This window comes from Antedon mediterranea, chromosome 1 (genome assembly GCF_964355755.1).
Source record: "Antedon mediterranea chromosome 1, ecAntMedi1.1, whole genome shotgun sequence".
In the NCBI taxonomy this organism is placed as follows: domain Eukaryota; kingdom Metazoa; phylum Echinodermata; class Crinoidea; order Comatulida; family Antedonidae; genus Antedon; species Antedon mediterranea.
Genome location: NC_092670.1, coordinates 3,654,338 through 3,680,270, shown reverse-complemented (window position 1 = coordinate 3,680,270; position 25,933 = coordinate 3,654,338). Strand labels below are relative to the sequence as shown.

At 34.1% G+C, this 25,933-nt stretch overlaps 1 protein-coding gene and 2 non-coding genes across 5 annotated transcripts in view; all 3 read right to left on the bottom strand.

Moving 5' to 3' along the window:
• The window catches only part of LOC140053901 (uncharacterized), a 35,414-nt gene extending 13,102 nt beyond the window's left edge, over positions 1–22,312 (bottom strand). Inside the window, exons 1-2 of one of the 3 annotated variants that reach the window (XM_072098651.1) lie at positions 22,076–22,312; positions 18,078–18,229 (exon numbers count right to left, since the gene is read on the bottom strand). In XM_072098651.1, the coding sequence (XP_071954752.1) occupies positions 18,078–18,155 (78 nt within the window). In that variant the 5' untranslated portion in view covers positions 18,156–18,229; positions 22,076–22,312. Of the gene's footprint in view, positions 1–1,684; positions 1,704–11,536; positions 11,821–18,077; positions 18,230–22,075 lie in introns of those variants that run through there. The other 2 variants (XM_072098659.1, XM_072098667.1) reach the window with 2 other exon arrangements.
• On the bottom strand, positions 16,571–16,642 carry Trnat-ugu (transfer RNA threonine (anticodon UGU)). The gene has a single exon. It is a non-coding gene; the product is annotated as a tRNA-Thr (tRNA).
• On the bottom strand, positions 16,938–17,009 carry Trnat-ugu (transfer RNA threonine (anticodon UGU)). The gene has a single exon. It is a non-coding gene; the product is annotated as a tRNA-Thr (tRNA).
• Positions 22,313–25,933: the final 3,621 nt, after the last annotated feature.

Genomic DNA, 25,933 nt, shown 5'->3' with positions numbered 1-25,933 from the left:
GCATTGTTTATCGTATAATGGTTTAATATTAATATTTGCGCGCCTCGATTTATCGTTTTTCTCTTTCTGTTTATATTTTCGTATGCACCTTCAGGAGGCGCGTAGGTGTAGGCCTATGTACCATCCTTCTACCAAGGTCTGACAATAGGAGTGTTCGTATGATTCCTCGTATTCGATCCTTCCCCGGTTGTTACAAAACAAACAAATAATAGTATCATTGATATTATTTCAAAAGTGATACCTCTCTGTTTACTTTTTCATTTGGATAGTGATTTGCATTTATTATTGAGTATTACGACCTTCTTCCTTTTTAGATCAGGAATAGTATTTGTTGTATTTAGATTGTGAATAGTATGTGTAAAGTATTTATTTTAGCATTGTTTATTGTAGATCACCTATTGATCTTTATTCAACATCGCATTATTGCATGAAATGAGAAAGAAAGGTCTGGTATAGGCCTATTGGTGGAGGTATGGTTTTCTGATGTTTTTTTAATTTATTAATATAAAGATAATATAACAGTTTTGATATTTATCATGGCAATAAATATTTAACTTTAAAACAAATAATATTGCCAATGATTTCAATTTATTCTTGTAAGATCGACAGTATTGACTGATCTGCTTCTTCTCTTAATTTTATATTAATATTATTATACTGTAATTTGTCAATTATGTTTTTTCAAAGAGGAAATGTGACCATGATCAAACTTCAGTGACCACGGTGGTAAATGGTGTGAAAGTAGGCATCTGTCGAGCGTCAATCTATCGATTTGTATTTGAATGTGTTTGTTGTAAATGACCATTGGAATCTAACTGTTTACATTTTAGTGATTGGTATAAATATAAAGAGAAACTAAAGTTTTGTCTACATCATGATGAGATGAAGAGAATAGAAGGTACGCCTACTGGCAGCATCGTGTGTTAGATGAGATGAAGAGAATAGAAGGTACGCCTACTGGCAGCATCGTGTGTTAGATGAGATGAAGAGAATAGAAGGTACGCCTACTGGCAGCATCGTGTGTTAGATGAGATGAAGAGAATAGAAGGTACGCCTACTGGCAGCATCGTGTGTTAGATGAGATGAAGAGAATAGAAGGTACGCCTACTGGCAGCATCGTGTGTTAGATGAGATGAAGAGAATAGAAGGTACGCCTACTGGCAGCATCGTGTGTTAGATGAGATGAAGAGAATAGAAGGTACGCCTACTGGCAGCATCGTGTGTTAGATGAGATGAAGAGAATAGAAGGTACGCCTACTGGCAGCATCGTGTGTTAGATGAGATGAAGAGAATAGAAGGTACGCCTACTGGCAGCATCGTGTGTTAGATGAGATGAAGAGAATAGAAGGTACGCCTACTGGCAGCATCGTGTGTTAGATGAGATGAAGAGAATAGAAGGTACGCCTACTGGCAGCATCGTGTGTTAGATGAGATGAAGAGAATAGAAGGTACGCCTACTGGCAGCATCGTGTGTTACAGAAGAGAACATCGGTTTTACAAAATACAATTGGCTAATCTATAATGGTAATTCCATTAAACAACATTCGAATAACAATGTTTACCAATCGGTCAGGCTACGACTAATTTTAATTAAAACGACAAAAGGGTCAAATTTTTCGTAAATATTGGAGAATTGCTCTGAAGTCTATGTTATTGAAGAAGATATGTAAAAGTGATTACTTACTGAAAATTAAAGTAGTTTTAGAAAATCTGCTCACAAAAATGATGCTTTATATTCTTGGTGACGAGATCGTCGGAGGTTGGCATAGGCCTACACACACGATTCAAATAGCTATCACAGGTACAAATAAAATATCCTTCATTGTGTTGTGTTACAGGCTAGCACATCTGAACAGCAATTAAAAATTACTGAATTGACTAGACAATAGCTGGCATACGAAATAGCGTTACACCTGTGTTGAAGAAAGACACGCCTTTGAACCAAACCAGTCGCCTGCCGTAATCCACTCAAGTGCCTACTGACATAATGTAGTTTAAACTTGAGGAGGGCCTAGGCTAGTCTATAACATACAATGAAGCTGTTTAGTTACTATCGTCTTTGTGGTCACAACAGAATAACAGTTTTTCTAAAATGACGGAGTTTCGGCCCTTTAACAATTACACGTGGAGTCCACTTTGCGCACAATAACCGGACTTTCTCAAGGATTTTCTCGGGACAGACGATTCTGATCGGTCAGGTAGTGCAACCATATGCTACCTACATTATTAGTTAAGAGGCATTTACTTAACTCAATCAGGTTTTAAGGAACTTATATACACTACTTAAACACTTTCTCTAATCATATTTAAGACAGAAATATTAATAAATGTTAATCTATTATTTGAATTGTATACTATAATATTAATAAGGCCTCGGTGAAATTAAACAAGAAGGAACTGAAAAATGATATGATTAATAGTAATAGTCTTATCAATACAAAGAATATAAAGATGCAAATGCACACTCCCCTCTCTGGGACACCCTGACCTCGTGAAACAAACGGGGACAAGTTATTACATTACTACGCCAGCAATACTCATTCCTATTAAAACTATTTGTACGATAGGCTATTTAAAATCCTATTTAGTTACATTACAGAACGACTTACTTTTGCTTTCCACAAAACCGTTGACAACAAATACTAAAGCATACATACTTAACGAATTGACAAAGGTAGATGTAGACGTTGTTGTCGATGTAGATGTTTGGGTACACGCGCGCGTAGTTAGGGTTCACGTTATTGGGGACAATGTGCACGCGGTTGGAGACAATGTGAACGCGGTTGGGGACAATGTGCACGTGGTTGGGGACAATGTGCACGCGGTTGGGGACAATGTGCACGCGGTTGGAGACAATGTGCACGCGGTTGGGGACAATGTGCACGTGGTTGGGGACAATGTGCACGTGGTTAGGGACAATGTGCACGTAGTTGGGGTAAATATGCACGCGGTTGGGGAGGCAATATGCACGTGGTTGGGGACAATTGTACGTGCTTGACTTAATAATGAATGAAATGACGAGAACAAATCTCTCAACGAGTTATATATTATATAAAAATCACAATTACGTTACATTTTATTTCTGGTTCTCTGCTAAATATAGCAAGTATAGGCCTGTGGCTTATGCATGGTAGTTACGCAGTACGCGCTTAATTGTCGTTCTAAAAACGTCATCTCATACTCATATCATTGTCAGGTTACACATGAGTGGAGACGTATATCGGTTGTTGTATGTTTAAGCTATTATCTGTTTCACATCAATGCTTTTTATTAGATATCAGATAATTTTAGTACTGTACAATATTTCTGAATGTTTTACGGAAATTGACTGACATTCAAAGCATTTCATAATGCATGGGATTGAGGAATTAAATCATCCTCCATGTTTTAAGGTGGTATTTAGAATATTTATACGCTATTAAATAGGTCAAATTGAATTGTGGGAGACTTTCAAATTAAGTGGGACGAACATTCGTAAAAAAACACCCGTAAATGATAATCTTTAAACTATAACTGTACGTAATATATGACAAAATACAATAAATCTCTTTTTTTCACAGTTCATTTTCATTTTGGGAAGAATCGATATTAAAGATCACATATAAAATTGGTAATGAAAAGTTAATGCGATGGAATCGATACAATTAAGCTAAGCATATTGACGTTACGTGGGCAGTGCAACCGGTGTTATGAAAAATTAATTTATATTTGTAATAATTAATATGATCTTCATATAATTTGTTTATTAATTTCATTCATATAAGTCTAAAATGAAAAAAAAATGTTAATAGATCATTCTAACTAGCTGTCGATTGTAATTGGTCGATTGACGTGCGTTGTGCGTACGTAATTCCGCTGCGTACGCATTGGTGGTCTCCACACCTCTTTCCTTGATCCAGTGGAGAACTAACTTCTCCTATGATGAATGACCTTTGTGACGTTCCATAGAAGTACACAAGTAAATTAGCATAATGCTTGATTACAAATGAAGGAATAATTTGACGCAGCAACGTCATTTCCGGAAATCAATTCTTCTTCTGTATCTTCTTAAACGTAAAACTTAAAATGATAACACGAAATCATCAATAATAACTATTTATCAATTTTAAAAATGTTCAAATCTCCCAAAATAAAAACCAACTAAATCATTTTCGTATCATTTTTCGTATCAGCTTTTTAACAATTCAAATTACGTTTTAATATTAACGGTGCGACATTAAACTCTCTTTTGAAATCAATTGAATATTTTGAAATTGAATTGAACAAACACAACAACATAACAGTCTTGGAAACAATACGTAAACAATAATAAAATTAACACCAATAAAATAACATCAATATTAATGCTATAAATAGAATTATTGATTGGAAATATTAACATTATAATGTAGGGAAATATACTAATAATAGGCAAGGTCACTGATCTGTAAAGGTCATTCTCTATCTGTCTAGTTCTCAGGAAAATCATCCCGATCAGCTGAAATTATATTGATTGTTCAATATGATTAATACAATGCTCGGCGCCCCGCGTAGGCGCGCATGCGCCCCGTACTATTTAATTAATTAGATTTTATTGTTTATACACAATAATAAATGTATTGATTTATTCTATTGAAGGTTATAACAAACACGAAAAAGGTGTGATTCAAATAGTAGGCCTAATATTGAATAGGCCTATATAGGCTTATTATATATAGGCCTATATATTAATGGCTTATTATATATAGGCCTATAGGCTTGTATAGAATACATACTTTAAACGATAGAAACGCGACGCAGACAGCAGACGGATGTTTCTCATCAAGCAGACTATCTTAGACGTCACGTGATTGAAACAGTATTGTTAAACATAGGTATATTTTTACCTGCAGGCTGCTTATGCCCTGACATTAGTGTCATCTTAAATTAAATGTTGCCATTTTTTGACAAATTAATTTGCGATTAATTAATCAGGCCTGGTCGGTAAAAAAACATAATAAACAGGAAGTTATTAAATTCTTTCCAAGAATGCTAAAGAGAAATCTGCATTTAAAACATATATTATACGGGTGAGGTTAAGGATTTCCGATTTCAGCTAGGTATCCATAATTAGGCTATTCATTGAATGGTCGAAGTGGAAAGGAGTGCCGGCAGTTACATTTCCATAGCTAGGTTATTTTTACTGAGTCCAAATTTGGAGGAGTGCGTAAACGTTTTCGTAGCCTACTGTAGCCTTTCGTAGCACCTTAGTTCTCCATTCGGCTCAAAATGGATGAGATGTGTCGGTACTTTGAGGCTTGTTTTTGTGGATTAAATATAAAGCTATATCACTTCTCTTTCTATAGTTAAAGACCATACGTTAATAATAGAAACAGGAGAGAAGATTTCTTTTTGCATAGTTTAGGGGATGGGGAAGTGCGCGTTGAGCTTATTAAACAGAAAGATACATTTTGTCCACGAATTTTAAAAAAAATGAAAGATTCGAATATTTCTTATGCAGGATTACAAACATGTTTCAACCGAATAAGCACCATTTTTTTTATAAAGATTATCTTTATCTGGATCTCACAAAATCTATTATGCTTTTCCTCAACATAATTTAGTTATTACTTAGGCCTATACTGAGCACTATGACCTACGGTATATACTATAACCCTCCTTGACTTATTTATGAAACAGTCAATTTAAAATAATGAAATGTGTTATCAAATACTATATCGTGACTCGATTTGGAAAGATTTCAGCATTTTATTCTTCATTAAGCGCTTAAGCCAAATAACATAAAACATCAATTTAGGTTAATCTCTAATATATAATGTTTACATGTAAACAACAACTTCACAACACATGGTAGATTAACGAAACAAAAACCAGAAGTCACAAATTAAATGACCTTTATTCATTCATAAAGACACATATTATTGTAATTTAAGTACTTAATTTGTTGTTGAAAATGATATAAGGAAAAGAGATTATTTAAACAATTAACACATATTGCGATTGATCATTTAAGTCGTTTTTTTCAATAACATATTAATGTTGATAATTATGTCAAGTTATTGATCCTAATTGTTACAATAAAAAGAGTTGAGTGTTTTGATCTACAATCGTGTATTCCTTTAGATCGAATATTAAATGTTTGTCTTTACCAAAATGCTTCAAAGTGTCAGTTAACCCTATTAAGATGCAAACGGGTTTTCCCCATAATGATGTCAAACAGAAATGAAGCTTTCTGAAGCTGATGAGACTTATAGATGATTTGAACCGTTGACTTAGCCCAATAATCTTACCCTTCCATTTTCACCGTGTCTGACACAAAGTCCCAAAGTGGTCTTTGATGGTATACTTTAAGTCACTAAAGGTTTACTATCTAGTAGGAGGAAAACCTTACAAAGGTAAATGTGTATATACATAATTGTAATTTATCATAGGCCTAGGGAGCTTTCGATTGACCTGACGAAAATCTCCCTATTATTTGATCAGCCATTAAAATTTTGATAGTTAATCATTCGTAGTGAAGACATGTACCCAATACCTTTCAAAAATACTGGTATACACGTAAAATGAGCATGGGACTTATGATGGCATCGACACGGTGAGTATGGAGATAATGAAGTGCTGTGGTAAGATTCTCATCCAGTCAACGGTTCGAATCATGATGTCATAATCAAGTCTTTTAAATCACAACCCCATTCCATTAAAGATGTATTGTCCCCCTGAAAAAAAAATTCTTACACAATTTTTGTTCAATATGCTATTTTAATTTCACTTAATGATTATCCACTTTGACCAAAAATTGAATCGAAAAAAATGTATCTACCTAAAAAAACTGTAATTTAAAGCAAACAAATAGTCAAATTGGCTGCCAGCCAATGGGTTTTTATTTGAATTTAACCATTTATTTTGTCATTTTATAAGTGAAAACATTTATTTATTTTTTCTACGGAAGTGATTAACTTTATTAGGACTACAAAATAATCTAATCAAAATCTGATTATATTAATTTTTATTTTTCATGTTTTTGGGGGACAATACATCTTTAAATATCGTTGAGTAAGAATATTTTATATCGAGTATATATCTATGGCAGTCTCATTATTGGATTGCCGGATCTTAGAAAAGGAACCAAATTGGCATACATTTGTATTACAATAAAACAAGTCGACTTGACATAGATAAGTGCCTCATATATTATAGACACATTTACAAATTAATGTATTTTTGTTAATGGTTTGAAAATGTATTTACAGATAGGATTACAATAATATCAATAACAAACGGGTGTTTACTATTACTATTGAAACGACTTCCTAGTTGCATGCACTTCAATAAAGTACCGAGACACGAACACAGTCATTATTTTGGATGCTTAAATTTCTACATTCTGCATTTTATTTTTACTAATATAATATTCAAAACAAACACTTATTTTTCTCAGTTTTTTTAATCTTATCACATTTCTACTATTATGTTGCTTGGAGCCCACAATTATTGTCATGCTCACCCTATTGTTTAGAAATAAATTATTTTTAAATTTAATTGAAATGGGGCGATGGTCTGATTTCCCAGAGGCTTGGGGCGCGTACAGTTAAAGACAGATGGGGTTTCACTTGATAATGATAATGATGTTGACAATATTGATAATGATTAGCTGGTGTGACGTCACAGAGTTAATTTTACTCCATATGACGTAAATACATTGATAACATGACGACAATCAGCTGATTATGATGATAATTTGAAAACGAGGTTATGCATAGTGTATGGAAATAATTAATTGAAGGAAGGGATTTATGATAAACAATGATGATGATAAAAGTAATATGAAATGGAAAAGAAAAATATAGTTGATGAATAAGTATTGACCATGAACCAGTGAGTATAAACATTATGATGATGACGATATTAATGCTGATGATGATGATGATACTAATAATGATGATGATGATACTAATGATGATGATGATACTAATGATCATGATGATGTTGCTGACGATGGTGATGATGATACCAATGATGATGATATGACGATGATGATGATGATGATGATGATGATGACGATAATGATAATGAAGATGGTGTTGATGATGATGATGATGATGATGATGTTAATGATATAATTATGATGATGATGTTGATGATGATGGTGATAATGATGATGGTGGTGATGATGATGTTGATGATATAATTATGATGATGATGATGATGATGTTGATGATGATGGTGATAATGATGTTGATGATATAATTATGATGATGATGATGTTGATGATGATAGTGATAATGATGATGGTGATGATGATGATAATGAAGATGATGATGATGATACCAATGATGATGATACTAATGATGATGATGATACTAATGATGATGATGATGATGATGATACCAATGATTATGATGATGATACTAATGATGATGATGATGATGATGATAATTAAGATGATGATACTAATGATGATGATGATAATGATAATGAAGATGATGATACTGATGATGATGATAATGAAGATGATGATACTAATGATGATGATAGTAATGATGATGATGATGACGTTGATAATATGATGATGATGATGCTGATGATGATGAATGAAGCATATTAAATATGTATGTAACATTATGTATTATTTACCATATAATAAGGCATTGAGTATTACGTCACTGATGACAGTGACCACACACGTTATATTTATTTATTCATGAAAATCAAAACTTTGCAATGTAATTGGCTATTAACATATATAAACATTACCAGCATTAATTTACAGTGTTGTTAACGATGTATTATTATTATTAAATTAACTTTGAAATACTTTCCATTAACTGGTAATGGCAAATATTTACATTGATGTTTCTTTATGTGTGCGTAAGATGAAAATGCTTTCAATATAATGTGTTTACGTTAGACGGTAGATAATGTGTGGACGACGTAAAGCTGTTTAATCATTTTTAAGTTATTAAATATGAGAGTGTTCTGAATGTTAATTGTTTATTGCAAATTAAGTAGCTATATAGATGGTTTATTAGCTTCCGTATGCCATTATTTATTATACACTAGCTGTGATGTTCATGATAATTATGTTGATGATAGTAATAGCAATAATGACGATGATAATGACAATGATGACTATGGATGATGATGATGATGATGACGACTATTGATGAGGATGATGACGATGATAATGATTACTATTGATGATGATAATTATGATGTTGATGATGATGACTATTGATGATGATGACTATGATAACGATGATAATGATGACTATTGATGATGATAATGATGACTATTGATGATGATAATGACTATTGATGATGATGGCGATGATAATGATGACTATTGATGATGACGATGATGACCATGACGACTATTGATGATGATGATGATGATGATGATGATAATGATGACAATGATGATGGTGATATCGGTGATAGCACTAATAGAGTTGATAATGATAACAACTGATGATGATGGTGATGATGATGATAAGAGTGATGATGATGATACCGTTGATATTAATGATAGCAATCATGATCATGGTGATGCTAAATGATAAAGACTCATGATCACTAATTATGGAGGTGTGAAGAGTTATCAGGTCAATACAATATTTAAATATTTAAATATTCAAGTTTGTATTAATATCATTCTTTAATAAAAAGTGTCAACAAAATAACAAATGATAATTTAAAATATATTGTAATTATATTATACCCAAAAAATGACAGTACAAAGGCGATGTATATCATATCGGGTCTACTGGGAATCGTTGCCAAATGGAAAACAAATTCCCATTCAAATTGGTTTAATCACTCTACTACAAAAAACACGGTTTGTAATTTGTCTCGTTAAGCGATATTAAATAATGATTTTTTTTTACCGCGTTTACATGACAATCCAAGCAGGCGGTATTAAAAAGCAGACGACAATACAGTACAATAATTTGCATCAATTAATGATAAATCAGACATTTCAAAATTCAAGTATTTTTAGAGGATTGTATTTTATGAAGATTATAAGGTTATACCTTGTGAATTTTAGAAAACATAAAAACCTTTACCATAAATGAGGAATACGTGTCTTTTTCGATTAAATTTCGAGGAAGTCAGAGGAAGGAATATAACGGATATAAAACATTATCCTTAGTTACAATTTGCAGGAGGACTGCGTTACTAAAAATGTTATATGAATCGGAGAATAATTTAAACTCCTGAATCTCCACAGATGTAGCAGATCCTAATAATAAATAACTAACCAACCTGTTATATTATTCAGATCTGCAATCCATTGCCATGAACTTGACAGCAGGCATAAGAAAATGTCAAATCGTAACCATATGAACACCACAATTAATTAATTTTTAAATATAGTAAAGTTAAAATAAATATGTAACTAAACACACTCAGAAGGCAGCAGAAAGTACAGGTTAAAAGTTCTAACAGTACGTCCCTTTAACATTCATTCTAATTTGTCAGCTCATAAAAATACATTCTAAACCCCAGAACACAACGTTAATGTGTTTGGAGTAATTTACATTTGATTAGGTCTCATTATATTATGCATGGATACTTTGAATTTACAAAATGAAATATATGGTAGAAACATACAAACATTTAGACATTGTCCTCTTATGAACTAAATACATAATGTAAATGTGACTCAATTTAAAACAACGGAAGTGCGTAAAATCACGCTGAACGCGCTATCCTATAGGTAATCAGTACAGCGCGCACTGCGTATTGGCACGCATAATTTCGCGAACGAAGTAAATGAGACACTTTAGTATTGAATAGTTTAATTTAAAGTTAAGATGATTCTGATTTCAGAAAATATTGTGACGTCATCATATTTATACAATTACAATGTACAATAGTACCAAAAGAAGCGGGTGCTTGTCAGTTTGGATACCATCTACAGTAGACAAATACCAGACAACATTCACGAAAAAAAAAACAAATTGAAAAAAATATATGTACATAATTTTTAAAAAAATCATATGGGTCGTCCACAACCGGTCAGTACCTCCCGTGGGGAAACAACCCTACGGGGAAATGGGGGAGATTCCCATTTACATTAATGACGTCTTAACGACGGTTTATAAACATTTATAATAAATATTATCCTCAATATAACCACAGGTTTGCTTACACTTTCATAATCACGTGGGTGTAGGAAATTATTAGACTTGAAAAGATTTGATTCGCGTCCCATCGATAAAAATAGACTATCTTAAGTGAATTACTTGCTGCTAAATTTATTCATTGAATTTTGCAATAAGTATTTTCAAAACGTCTGATTCTGATATTTTAATTACTAATTAATATATATAATGTATATGTCTCTAATGTATTACGGTATATATCAAAATAAATTGCATACATATATATTTTCATTTGACTTGATATTTAATATATATTCAATACAAATTATTATCATAAAAGACAAGAAGATAACAAACAAAAAACGTGGAATTAATACTATAAAATATATATTAATATTTTTCAAATTATAAACGATTAGAATTATTTATATTTTATTATAATTATTACTTACGTCTGACTGGTTATAAACGTACTGTTATCTCTGTGTTCGCCAAAAAGCAGGTAATTCTGCTAAAAAGCTATGACCGTAACGGTGCGCCTATTCCGTCATATAATTGCAATCGGTGTTCAATCGTTGTAATTTGATTGCACGATAAAAACGCCTCAGAAGAGGATTGATGCACTGACACAAGCAGACGAGCCGACCGACAGCGGAAGTAATCACTTTACGAATCCAGACAAAAAATATATTGTAAAAAAAAATCTACTTTGGACGGATTCATTTAGACGGATCTAAAATGCTGCATAGTACCGCCTGTTATGAAGGCCACGTGATTACTGACTGAGACACTAACAGCCAATCAGAATGAGCAATTTTGATAATCGCGTTCTCTATTCATAAAGCAGACGATTATGAATAGAACAGCGAACTCAATAATATTAGCATGATGAAGCGCACTTATTCACGCTTGACTGTGTCGTTGAGTGGCTTTTCTCAGCCGAGCGTGGCGATAGCATCTCTGGCGCTAGGCTGGTAATAACAAACTTATAAATACTCGGCAATTTAAAATTCAGCTTCTTAATTAGCTCAAGAGCATCCGAAGATGAGTATATTCTTAATAACACGTCGCGGCGTTTTGTAATTTAGTGCGGCGTTAAAATATACATTCGTGGTAACTTGTCATTGTTGGAATACTAAATAATGCATAGAGAGATAATAACGTGATGTAAACATTATACCCAGCAGAATTACTCGATGAAAAACATATTCTTAATTCTTGTGAAATCACTATTTTTATACATCATTCGGTAAATTTGCCCAGAATTAAGATTGAAAGATAAGAGGGCGTTGTTTTAGCCCCATCAAGCATTCCTAACCAAGCAACAATCTTTTTTCAAAGGATATGAATGTTATATATATTCTTTCACAACTTAACACTAGGCTTAACAACAAAAAGTTGCAGGTTCGAATCTTGAAGATTAATTTTGAGTGAGTGAACACCTAAATACATACCAATGTATTAGTTATACCATGTTCCTCATAACCGTAAATTAAAGATCGTAATAGGACTACTTGATGTAATATCAATTAGCATGTTCCTAAAGAACTTAATACTGTATTATATTTTGATTAAAATAACACCAATTCAATGTTTCATCGTGATATGATAGGCCGGTAGACAATTAAACCCACCAGGATTTAGAAAGTAAAGACTATTTACAAAATTATCATTGCCCAGTACAGTATGCTAGTGAATATAGAAAAAAATACGCGCGCGTGAAACAACGAATAATGAATAATAATGTATATGAAAATATATGCAAGTGAAAATAGATTACGTTGTAAAGTTGTTTGCCACTTAATCGGCCTTTGTCAACTTACGCAATAATGTATTCTTGTTTCACTAATTTGATACAAGAAGCGGGCGTCGTGAGCGAGCGGGGGCCGACGCCTACCTTTATTCTCTACAAAGATGGTTACCTATGTTGACACTTGTCGAAATAAATCCGATAAGGAGAACGAATATACAATGAGCGAGAGTGTTCCAATAATAGAGGTCGCTGTCTAATAGATGAAAGTCATAATTGGAACGTACTTCTCGTTGCCGTACGTCGATTAATACAAAATAATCTGTAGCGTTGTATCTCGTCCACGCATGTCACGCAAACATTACTCGCGTTTCACACGAAATCATTAATGATATTTATGCAATACTTTTGTAATAATTTATGATTTCAAGGAATACTACGAGAATTGACCACGCGTAACTGAAGTAACTTAACCAATCACAAGCGACCGTTCGGCAGAAGATCCTGTCATTGGTCAAATGATTTACGTTGTTGCTTCCTGCATGTGGAAGCTTTTTAATACAATTAAATCATAATGGAATGTAAACATTGGCTTTGTAATATCCACTTAAATTAACATTATCACTAGAGCTAGTCCGTCGCACGACCAATATTCAATCCGATAAAGCTTCCGTAAGTGGGCGAAACATGTCACGCGTACAAATGTAAAAGATACGTCGGTTATGAAAAATGGTATATTGGTGTTGGAGATAATTGCAACAACATCTCTTCAAAGTACAAATTGGTTTTATGTAAGAAAATGAAACAAAGAGATAACAGAAATTAGAAGACCTGTAAATGAAAGAAACTTGAGATTTTAACAACTAAGTTGATGTTGATGGACAGTTCCAGGAATTAGAACAAAACCAAATTATGTTTAAAAGACATCAACAACTGGAAACCAAGAATAATAATGTATTAGTCAAATCGTCTTAACAATCTGCAGTAAAACTGATCCGTTTTACATAAAATCGACATCAAAGAAATAACAAAAGTAGAGGAAAGGAAGACTCACAAAAACTGACATTACAGAACTAACAGACTAACTCTGACCTTTTTAGAGGTTCCTCAAATCAACAAATATGTTATGTGATCAAAAACCATAAACAAATTATGTCGTTCAAATATTCCTAAAAATAATAAACCCGGGAATGATGAAACTAACGCTATTTTAAAAACAACAATATTATGCAAAGATTCAATATAGAAATCAGAATAATGAGTATTATTATAAAAGGGATACGATATTGGTTTCGATAAGAATCAGTTTTAAAAGAAGAACAGTTAGGCCTCCTACTGTGTCAATATTCTTCTTTTAAAAAAAATAAATAAGAGAAATAGGCCTGACTGTATAACGTTTAGATTGTACAATAGAGGAAAGAAGTGTGTGTATTCTCTACGAAAGAAAAAAAGATTCAATTCAGTTTGTTTATTACTCAGTCTGAACTCTCATTTAATTATGGAACTCTAGCTGAGCTTTGTTTATCGAAGTATATCTCAACAAACCGTTGACGAACTGGAGAATTGACGTTATATTAGGAAGCTAGCTGAGTGTTGTTTATCACAATATTGTAGTACAATCTTCACAAACCGTTGGCAAACTGGAGAATTGACGTTTTAATAGGAGGCTGGCTAAGTTTTGTTTTCATATCAAGTATAATCTTTACAAATCGTTGACATAAATTGGTTTTAATTTATTGTATTGACTAATGGATTTTCGTATCCCGCTGAATCCTGGATTTCAAATCTTTCAAATGTTCTTACTTTTGATGGCGTTATGTTAACATATAATTCAGTTTGATTAACCGATAATCCCAGTGGATATAGCAAAGGCTGATAGAATTATTACAGCGTTGAAATCAACTCAATTTTAATGGCACTATCAGTGATGACAGATGAAAGTGATACGCGATAAACACGGGACAGACTATCTAATTTCTATTTGCGCATGCGCATTGTTTAGTAGACGATTAATTATTAATAATGTCTGCTTCTCATTTTTTTTAACTGTTTAAAGATTGATCAGTGGGATTTTATAATATTGTTTGTGTGAAAATATCTATTTATATATCTCATGTTGAAAAGTACATTCCCAAATGAATGAAAACTACTAAATACAATACTTCACTAAAACACCATTTCCTTGATACAATCCACAGGCCTTTTTTATAATAAACAAAATATTTAGTTACAATTAGCCATCATTCATCACCATAGCATGTTATTGAATGTGTTTTCAGCCATATATTCCTATCGCATAGCACACAATCTCAAAATGTTTACAAAAAGTAGTCGTTGATTGGTACTATTACTTCAACTGTTGAATGGAACAAAATAACAACACGACGAACCACATTACGAACATAATCAAATGCACCTATCTTTATCCCATCAAACCTACACCTTCCTACGCCTTAAACGTAACAAAGAGATAGTAAAAAAGCTCAACTATTTTGGGAAAGTGTTTGAACAAAGTATTTTCGTTCGAGTGAACGAAATGTAAGTCATATTTTACCTCATAGGATAATTACTCCGCGTAGTACGTATAAATGGATGATGTTAGTCAATTAACTCACGGCTCATTTAACAACAGAAAAATAAAAAATAACACAATTCAGACTAATTCAGGGACAAGAAGAATGCTCTTAGGAGAGAATCTGTCAAATGAAAATCTTCTACACTGAGCACTGGCCTAGTATAAATGGTCAAGTCACGTTTACTCGAAAACACACGCAAGGATAATCAAACGGGTTTTTAGATTTTCACAAATGAGCATCTTTTCGAAATTACTTTTGCAAACCACAGAGAGGGGTTTCTTTTCGAGGTTTTACATTATGCAAGCCCACAGCGCCCCTATCGTGATATGAATATTATTTTTTTCGTTAAATGATTTCATACTGAAAATAGATAAATAAGTAAACCGGGTGGAACCGAGTTATGGTTTCAGCGACTATGAATTGCGAGACTAAGTTGATATTCAGTAGGTCCTCACTGTAGGCCTAAATATATATATACAAACAGAGTAGGCAAAGAACATTAATTCTAAAGCGCCCGGTGATATACTGACATTTAATTAATTAATTTATATATATATATAAACACAATAGGCAAAGAACATTATATATATATATATATATATATATATATATATATATATATATATATATATATATATATATATACACAAATCAGGCAAAGAACATTAATTCTAAACCGCCCGGTGATATACTGAAATTTAATTAATTAATTTGAAACGATAAAGATGAGGAAATCTGTGAGAATGAGAAAAAGTCGCCCCAACCGAGACTCGAACTCGGACCGCCTGCTTGATATGCAGATGTCCTAACCATTAGACCACTGGGGATTTCATGATATTGTTCGAACTCGAATAATATAATTATAATATATATATATGCACTTGCACTGATGAAGGGCTAGTGTTGCCCGAAAGCTCTGCTAACTTTTCTGGCTGTTTACTTTATCGTTTTGATTTAGCTTTTCGCTTTTTATTTTTGTATCTCCATTGAGATCCAGCCACTGATACCCACAGCATTGTCATTTTTTTCAGTAATTTGCCTTTGGATTTATATATACTGTAAATTATAGAAACAGTGCTCATATTCGGAACATGATCTCATAATCGCGTCGAGCATAGCTCATTGGCGAAAGTTCCGTATTTTTTAGTTGTATGAAAAAATGTCTCTGGCGGGATTCGAACCTGCAACCTCTCGCTTACAGGGCGAGTATCATACCACTAGACCACAGAGCCATGTATGGTATTATCACAGATTTTCACCCACCAGATACATTTTCTCATACAACAAACGCCCTCACAATTAGTGGAGGCTTAACAAGTCAGAATAAATTCCAACTTTAATTCGCAACGGTTTTTAAAATAATATTGTGTATATGTAAATCAATGATGTTGCGTAGCACTGTGTAAATTATATATAAATCATACTGTAAATTATAGAAACAGTGCTCATATTCGGAACATGATCTCATAATCGCGTCGAGCATAGCTCATTGGCGAAAGTTCCGTATTTTTTAGTTGTATGAAAAAATGTCTCTGGCGGGATTCGAACCTGCAACCTCTCGCTTACAGGGCGAGTATCATACCACTAGACCACAGAGCCATGTATGGTATTATCACAGATTTTCACCCACCAGATACATTCTCTCATACAACAAACGCCCTCACAATCAGTGGAGGCTTAACAAGTCAGAATAAATTCCAACTTTAATTCGCAACGGTATTTTTTGATTTATATATAATTTACACAGTGCTATACGCAACATCATTGATTTATATATATATATATATATGTCTGGATAACATTCCTAACTAAATGTCAAAGAATAATTAGCATTCAACTGAGTCGCTGTCACACAATCTATGCATTTTCTTATTTTATGTGTTTAGGCATATGCATGTGTATCTATGTTGTCGACGTGTTCTGTATTTCTACCACAATCACCAAACATCCCCGTACTCTCAACCAAACTACTACCTCCACTGTTGGACGTAACGCAACAATATAGGCGTAACGCAAGTAAGTAAGTTAGCCAATCACAAGCGACAGTTCGTACGCTCCATCGTGAACTATTCTTAAATGCTGGTGCTGTCACGCATAATAAACAAGGTGAGATAATAATAATAATAACAGGATTTTTATAGCGCACATACCACTCAAGGCGCATTTAAAAAAATAAAAAACAAATCATACAATTGCCTGACAGATAAAATCCACTTTCTTTGGAGGGTCCCCATCCGTTCTCGTTCTGTCGCGGTCCCGGACCCCTACCTAGGTGACCAAACAAAGGAGCAGGATACACATTTGCCTTGCCACAGACGACCGGGTGCTCAGAGACAACAACCAAGAAAAGTATACTATACAATACTATAACTTTAAGAAACCTCATGATTTGACGTAACAAGTGCAATCACTGTTCCATAGAACGTGGGCAAAGCATGCACACCAACAACACGAATTGCACAAATTATGTAAATATTGCTCATCTTGGAGATTTTGTTATAAGCCAATATAACGGGAAAAACAAAGTAAAAAGGTAATCTCATGAAGCCCACCAAAAGGCCTTTCTTGTCATGATCCGTAGAGTGGGCTCAAAACAAGCATCAGAAACAAATAAAGTAGTTCCAATTTACAGGTGTACTGTAATTGTTTACATAAAAATACTCTTACCTGTTGTAGCGTGTGGTAATTCATCATATCAAAACGTCTGTTATCCATCATATCTCTATAATAACCAGCACCAATCATAAGTAAAATTAAGTTATAGGGATACCACCCAACTTAAACAAGACTTGCCTGCGTATGTGCGTCTCAATCCCAACCTGCAAAACAGAATACACAGTCTAGGTATGTGAGAAACTGTGGGGGTGTATAAATGGGGTAGGCCTAGATACCAAGATACTCGATTTCTGTTTACATTAGGAAATGCTACATAATATAACACCGGCAAAATACTTATATTTAGACAACGTTACCTGCGAACCATAATTTTTTATTATATTTGTGCAAAACAATTTTCCAGACAATTAATAAAATGACACGCCATGCACAATCCTCGTGTGGGCTAACACTACGCATTATATGCTCCAGTAAATTGAAGGATCGTGAAAATCAGCTGTAAAAAATAGCGTTTTTTAAGATGACAAACAGAAATACGAATGTACTTTGGGACAAAACTACACACAGCGCTCTCTAAAAGTCGACCATGGTCATGAATTACAGGACCGATTGAAAATGTAGGATTTTTACTTCGTTATTAATTATAGTATTTCATTATTCTGCATAGGTATAAACACATTTATATAACTGAAGTAATGACAACGAAATGGAACAACAATCCGAGTCTTGCCTCGGGATGACGTATCCATTTATAGGATAACAAAACTTTCCATTTAACGCTTAACTGCTTACAAAGTAGGTATAGCAGCCTAATTATTACTCTTGTTCAATCATTGCGTACAGAAGTGCGACGTAACAATGGGGGCAAGAATGACAACACTTATTATAAAGGCAGTGTATCCACTTTCTTAATAATTCGTGGGAAATTTAGGCACTTTTAGAAAGATGACGTGTAGTTTGACACTAAACGTTACTGAAGGAATTGTCTTGTCGTCTGCATGATCACATGACCACAAACACTATATTCGCTGAGTTTACCCAATACTTTTGCAATTCCTCGGCAAATTACTTTTGTCAAAGTGTACAGCCTACATTCTAAAAACTAGGTTTCTCCAGTTTGCTGAAGTCCCTCAACCATCCACAATGGCAAAATTTTTTCTTGCCAAACTAAAGTTTGCTATCGAATTTAGATTTCTGTCTTCTTGGTTTTTTGTTTGTGTTTTGCCATGTTTAGATTTATTGTATTTTTCTACTAAAATACGAGAATAAATGTAGCTGGTTTTCGGGAAAAAACACCATAAACTAAATAAAATATTATCTCAATTTAACACTCTGCAGATGAATTAACGATGCCAAGAGAGCTCTAAATGTGCCTTGTGAAAACCAGGAAGCTATTTAATTTAGTGGTGCATTTTGACATGATGACAGTTGTCAATCCATGTTGTCAGTCAAGAGCAAGTCACAGGTGAAAGGTCAACTATATGACCTGTTTTGCTTCCTGGAAACTCACAAAAGCATATAACATTTATCTGTTCAATTAGTTTCCTAGAAATGAGCTACTTGCTAGCAGATCTATATTTTGTCAAATTGAGGGCGTGCTGCAGCTAGAATGAAGAATGTTTCTTATCACAATAATTTTATAGAATAATCAATAAAATAAAAACATTTTAGGCTTATTACGCATGCGCAAATCAAATTAATGTGTACGTAATCTAAACACCATGGAGGTCGACTTATCTTTAAATCCTATTTATTATTAATGATGTTGTTTTTTCGTTCTATACTGTATGGCGATTTTATATAAAGAAAAAACATAGAAACTGTTTACAAAATCAACTCTTTAGAGCTAATTTATTTGTTGTATTATAAAGCAGATACTTTATACCTTTGCCCTTCTGACAGGGCATTTTATCCGTTGATCGTTTGTGTACAAAGGCGTAATGTGTTGCTGCACAATAATGATGTACGCAGTACTCATTAATTATGAGGCGCCAATCTGCGGTTACGACTGTTCCCAAGAGTCTACAAAATTACATTTAATACATCTAAAAATGAAACACATGACGTTCATTTTTCTGTGACGTTTGTGGGTCACATTGTAAATTACAAACAATTTACTATATGCCTTATATACACTGGACTAAGCTATTTTATGAAACGCCGTTTACGTAATTTTTTTTTCTAAAGATATTATGTTTCTGTGCATGCGCGAAATGACTTTTCGACTCAACAGACGCGTACTCATAGCGGCACTTCATGAAAAACAAAATTCACTTATGTAAGTGTAGGTCTAGTCATATTTGATAAAGCGCTTTATAGCAAATTCTCAATTATGCGTTTTAAAAAAAAAAACAAATAAAAAGGAGTTATGGATTTGACTGGAAAGAGATTATGTTATGAAATTAGAAAAATCGATTGAAAGAATCTATTCATAAAAAGAAAAAAACGGAAATCGGCCTACTGTCAGATAAGATCTGAACCACTCCCTTTACTTACTTCGGTAGAGGTATTAAAGGAAACAAACTGAATAGGCAGTCCTCTATTGTTTGAGGTTACAATACACGGAAGCACATTGTAGAGGAGTGCTGCAATGCGAATGCGCCTTAAATTACACCATCTAGTTTTAGTTTAGCATTTACAGTTACAAAATGTTATCAATCAAATAAAATATCTTCCTTCCAATACAATTTTGTTTTCTAGTTCCAGCCAGCTAATGCGGATTCCTAGCTAATCTTAAAAGATCACCTTGTTCTTATTTTTGCAAAATAAATATTTTAAAAATCCTATGCTTTTTTTGGTTTATCTTCTATTATCTAATCTATTTTAATGTAATTTTAGTAGTTTATTTATGTAATGTTATGACTCGATTTTCCAAATAATATTGTTTTCTTTTAGTCCTAATTTTTACTTTAGTAGCTATAGGACTAATTTTTGTTTCTGCCTTAATTTTAAACTGGCACCAACCGAAAAACCAATAGGCCTATTGAGACATTATTTGCTATCTTCAATCTTAGCAGCACGAGGGTGTGTCGGTCGATGTGTGGATATTTTATGATAACGTTATAATAGGATATCATGGATTAATTGATTACAGTATAAACGGATATGGGGCAGGGCCACAGGGTAATCGCATACTATTTTGGTCAGTTATTCCCACTCCTACTGTTGTATTATCAGGCCAATACAATCCAGCATTGTAGGCTACCACCAAATACATTTTTGCTATAAACTTACAAAGTGCTGTCGATTTCTTAAACTAAACAATATAAGCATGGTTCTGATTACATTACGTATGTCGTTGACATAGGCCTACACGCTAAAAATAAATATTATATTATTTATAAACAACAAAATGTTTATAAAAAATTCCAAAGAAAATCGAAACAGAACCATTCTAATATGTCTAATATTGTATACGGTACTTTAGGCCTATTGCCAATACAAAATACATGCAGGACTAAGTTGGCAGGGAAACAAAATAGGAACTGAATCGTTGAGAGCCTATTTGTTCCCCTCTTACCAACTGCAGCAAATGGAGATAAAAATATAAAAAATTCAAATATCCTATAGGCCTATCGTAATAAAGTGTAAATTATTATTATCAAAATTCATTTATAACATTAAACACGAAAACTGGCGGCAAATTTAAATATAAAACAATTTACAATTCAAAGTTCACTCAGAACAAATTCATTTGCTTTACGTTTTAAAAATGTTGGAAAATTGACAAGAAAGGAGCTAGGCCTACTACCCAAAGTCTAGAAAAATTATAAAAACCGATCTATGTAGGCAGCTATACTTGAATGTGATGAAATTCAACATTGGCAATCCTTGGAAATCTCATTTATTTATGTAATAAAGTTAAAAAATTACTGCATGTGTAGTTGACTTCATGAGTTCTGATCTTGGTGTTTACAAAATGATACACCAGAGCCCCATGGATACACTAACCATAAGACTACGAAGACATAATAAAAACTAAAAATGTTAAGATATCCCACACGTGTTTTCACCGGTAAAATAATTATACAAGTTTATGCCGTACTTACTGGTATACTTCCTGCTTCCAAGGGCGAAGTAAGGTAGTCTATGAAGGTGTTACTCAAATATTTCAATCAAGCGTTAACCAAAAATGGCAGGCAAATTGACCAAGAACTTGTGTATAACACCTCCCGCTCAATAAAGTCTGGAGCAGAAATGATACCGAGCAACTGTTCACAGTTAAACAATCGAATACATAAATGCCTATAGCATTAATTGCTAGCAGACGATAAGTTGTGAAGTTCACGGCGCGAAGAGTATACTGTATCTAGCCAGAACGTTTAACCGACAAAATCATTCTACTCAAAATCACTGGCGGCGGGGAGGATGGATAATCACAGTTTCCGCCGTCCAAACGTTTCACGCGTGATGGGAGTGCTATATTGACCGCGCCGCGCTACTATTCGCGATGGGAGTGCCATATTGACCGCCGCGCTACTACTATGCGCGATGAGAGTGCCAGATTGACCGCCGCGCTACTATACGTGATGGGAGTCGAGTAAAATATTAGCCGCGCTACAATATACGCGATGGGAGTGCCATATTGACCACCGCGCTACTATACGCGATGAGAGTGCCAGATTGACCGGCGCGCTATTCGCGATGGGAGTGCCATATTGACCGCCGGGATACTATACGCGACGGGAGTGCCATATTGACCGCCGCGATACTACTTCGCGATGGATGTGTGCCATATTGACCGACGCGCTATAGACTAAATACGCGATGGCAGTGCCAGATTGACCGCCGCGCTCATAATTTTAAAATGAAAAATTGATTTCTAGTTGTTTATATACTTAACAACTATTTGAATGTTTTTAATCAAAGGGAGGACTTAATGACTTTAAAGTCACTATGCAACAATTTAATTATTCACAGGCCTATATAACACGCATAATACTCGCGAATATCATGCAGAATCCTCGCGTGAAGTCTCTTTATTGATTTTTCTTCTGGTCCTCGATTGTCAAGTGAATATTATACACGCGAGGCAGTGTTACCTGTAGGCCCAATGTTCCCTGTAGGCCCAATGTTCGTGCCACACGCAACGCGTATTTACCTACCTCAGACAGCAATACGTGTACTCGATAATCGTCGCAAATTCCACCCTCAAATAAATGTATTTGAGTACGGAAAATGCATTTTGAAGGGGTCACAATAATCACCGTATGTAATACATCATCTTCAATCTATTATTCCCGTTTCCTCTTGTCTGAAACACAAAACGTCAATTGTATGCAAATTAAGTGACCTTGTCCTTGACCCCTTACCCCCTTGCTTAATAAGTCAGACTATTAAATGAAAACTTTGATAAAGATGTTTTCGGGGTTTTTTTTCGGTATTGTTAAAATTAAACTTTTGACTTTCCCAATCTTTAAAAATATTATCATCTTTATATCATTATGTTGCAGCTAGTAGTAACGTTTGTTGGATTAGAACATCAAACAATGTATGACGTCACGTGATGATTCTACTGTTCTTATGTATTTTATTTATTTTATTTTTATTTTATGTCTTTAGGCAATGTGGCCAAGGATTACCAATAGTGAATTAATCACTGTCCTATCAGATAGGTGGTAATCCCCCTGATACAGAGGCTATTGTGTGAACCAGTTCACCGGGGTAACCCCCTACTCTTTTTTTCGAATAATGAACTGGGTTCTTTAAAGTACACACAGGTTATAACTGTGTACACTGGACCTACGGTTTATAGTCCTTATCCGAGAAGACTTGTTCCACCACCAGAACTAGGAGCGAGTCGGCCTCGAACCCTTGCCGATGTTGTTGTTGGCTCTTTAGGTACGATAAACGGCGCCCCTGCCTTAACCGCTCGGCCATATGACTCGCGTATGACTATATGCGGTAAGATTGACGAACACCAAACACTTTATCATCATAGATTATGTAGCTTAAAATGGTTTAACAATTACAGAAAAGTAGCACAAAACAATAGAAGGTGTGCATACATAAAATTCAAGTTCATAAAATAAGTCAACACTTAATGGCGAGAAACTGTAGATAGATTCTATATATTATATGATTCATGGAGGTATACCTCCATGACAAACGAAGACCGACAATACCTGTTCTACACCAGGTGGTAACAATTTGAACACCTGGGATGAGGTCAGAGGTCAAGAAACGTCATTTGTAGGTCAACGGTCAAAGAAATGTAACGCAGTGCCTGCTTAAAGTTCGTGATCCTTTGATTGTATACAGTACGTGAAACACTTCATGACCTGCCACTCATCCTGACAATATAGGCCTACCTGTATGCGACATTCGACAAAAATCATATTTTATCAAAAAACAAACAAATTGTTTGAAACCAAATTTTCGTTTATAGTGAAGGACAAAATTACGTTGAATTTACCTAATGTTTCATGCGTTATCATCGCACTTTTTCATTATAAACGAACATTTGATTTCAAATAATATTGTTGGAAGGAGGTGAATTTTTTCAATTTTAACAAACAAATTGGATAATGTCTGTTAAGTTACCAAGCCAAGAGTAAGGATTTTAACAGGGGGCTCTTTTATCCGCTAAAAGTTCTAGCGTAAGATAGCCCAAGAGGTGGGGGTAATGATTGTTTTAGGCCTAGCCTTGTACTAGACGAAGTTTCTTTTCTGGGGTAGGATTGGCCGAACATTTTTCATGAGCTAAAGGCCTATTACAAGCACTTTCACTCGCTGTGCACTTCAAGAAAGAGGAACTTCAGGAAAAGGGGCTCTTTCGAACCCATGGACTCCCTGGCTCGAACTTGGTTACTTCGAACAGCGATCCTCCTATTGAATTGCGGGAAATGTAATATGGTGATGGTCAATGAGATGGAGAACGGTCGTGAGAGGCCGTACACGAGCAAGTACATATAAAATACATAATAAAATACAATGTTTTGAAAAAAATCTAAGCGAAACTGCATAAGTTCATAACTTAAAAGTATGTCAATAATAGAATTGACATTTAAGAGTCGGAATGTTACAAAGTCTGGGCGCGCATTAGTGCGCTCTTTTGTACATAAAAACAGACTATAATCAACATCCGCTCCCTTGAGAGTGTGTTTGATGTACCGGTATTCAAAATAAATAAAACTAATTAGCATTATAAGTTCCTATTTTAGCATCTATTATAACAGGCCTACAGCTAACGTTGTAATCGCGCGGTTTCTTTTTTTTTTAGTGTGGTTACCAAATCTACAAATAAATTTAGAATTTCGGTAACATTTTTACTCGATGGAATAAAGTCGGTAGCCTACATACTTTCGGTACTGATTTTTAGCACCCGTATACTAATTCAGTTTAGTTAGATAATTAATAATTGATTATTGATAAAAACGAATTTAGGTTAAACGATTTTCCCTGATAGGGGTGTTTTCTGAAAGAATGTGGTAGGACTACACTGTCTGTAATTATTGACGCTGAAACATACCCGCACACAATCATTGTTATTAAAAATAAACGAGATATACCAAAAGGATCAGCGTGTTGATCGCTTTCACACAAACTTCTGCGACTATACACATATTTGATGTATTCTATGGAGTTGTCAACACCGAATCCGTTGCATTGAAATCGACGTCCACGTATATACAAACGCAATATAGGCCTAGTATGATTGGGTAAGCACAAAAAAGTGTATGTCCGCGGGTAAATTTACTTTCAACAGCGACGAATGAGAAGCCCAAAAATGAGAGGATAGCATTTTATCATTATAATGGTATCGTACAATAGCATTTTATCATTATGGTATCGTACAATGACGGCAAAACGAGACTATACAAAACATGAGAATATCGCGCATTTAAAACACCATGCTTTATAGTGAACATACAAGCTGTCAATTTGGTAAAAGACATTTATCCTGT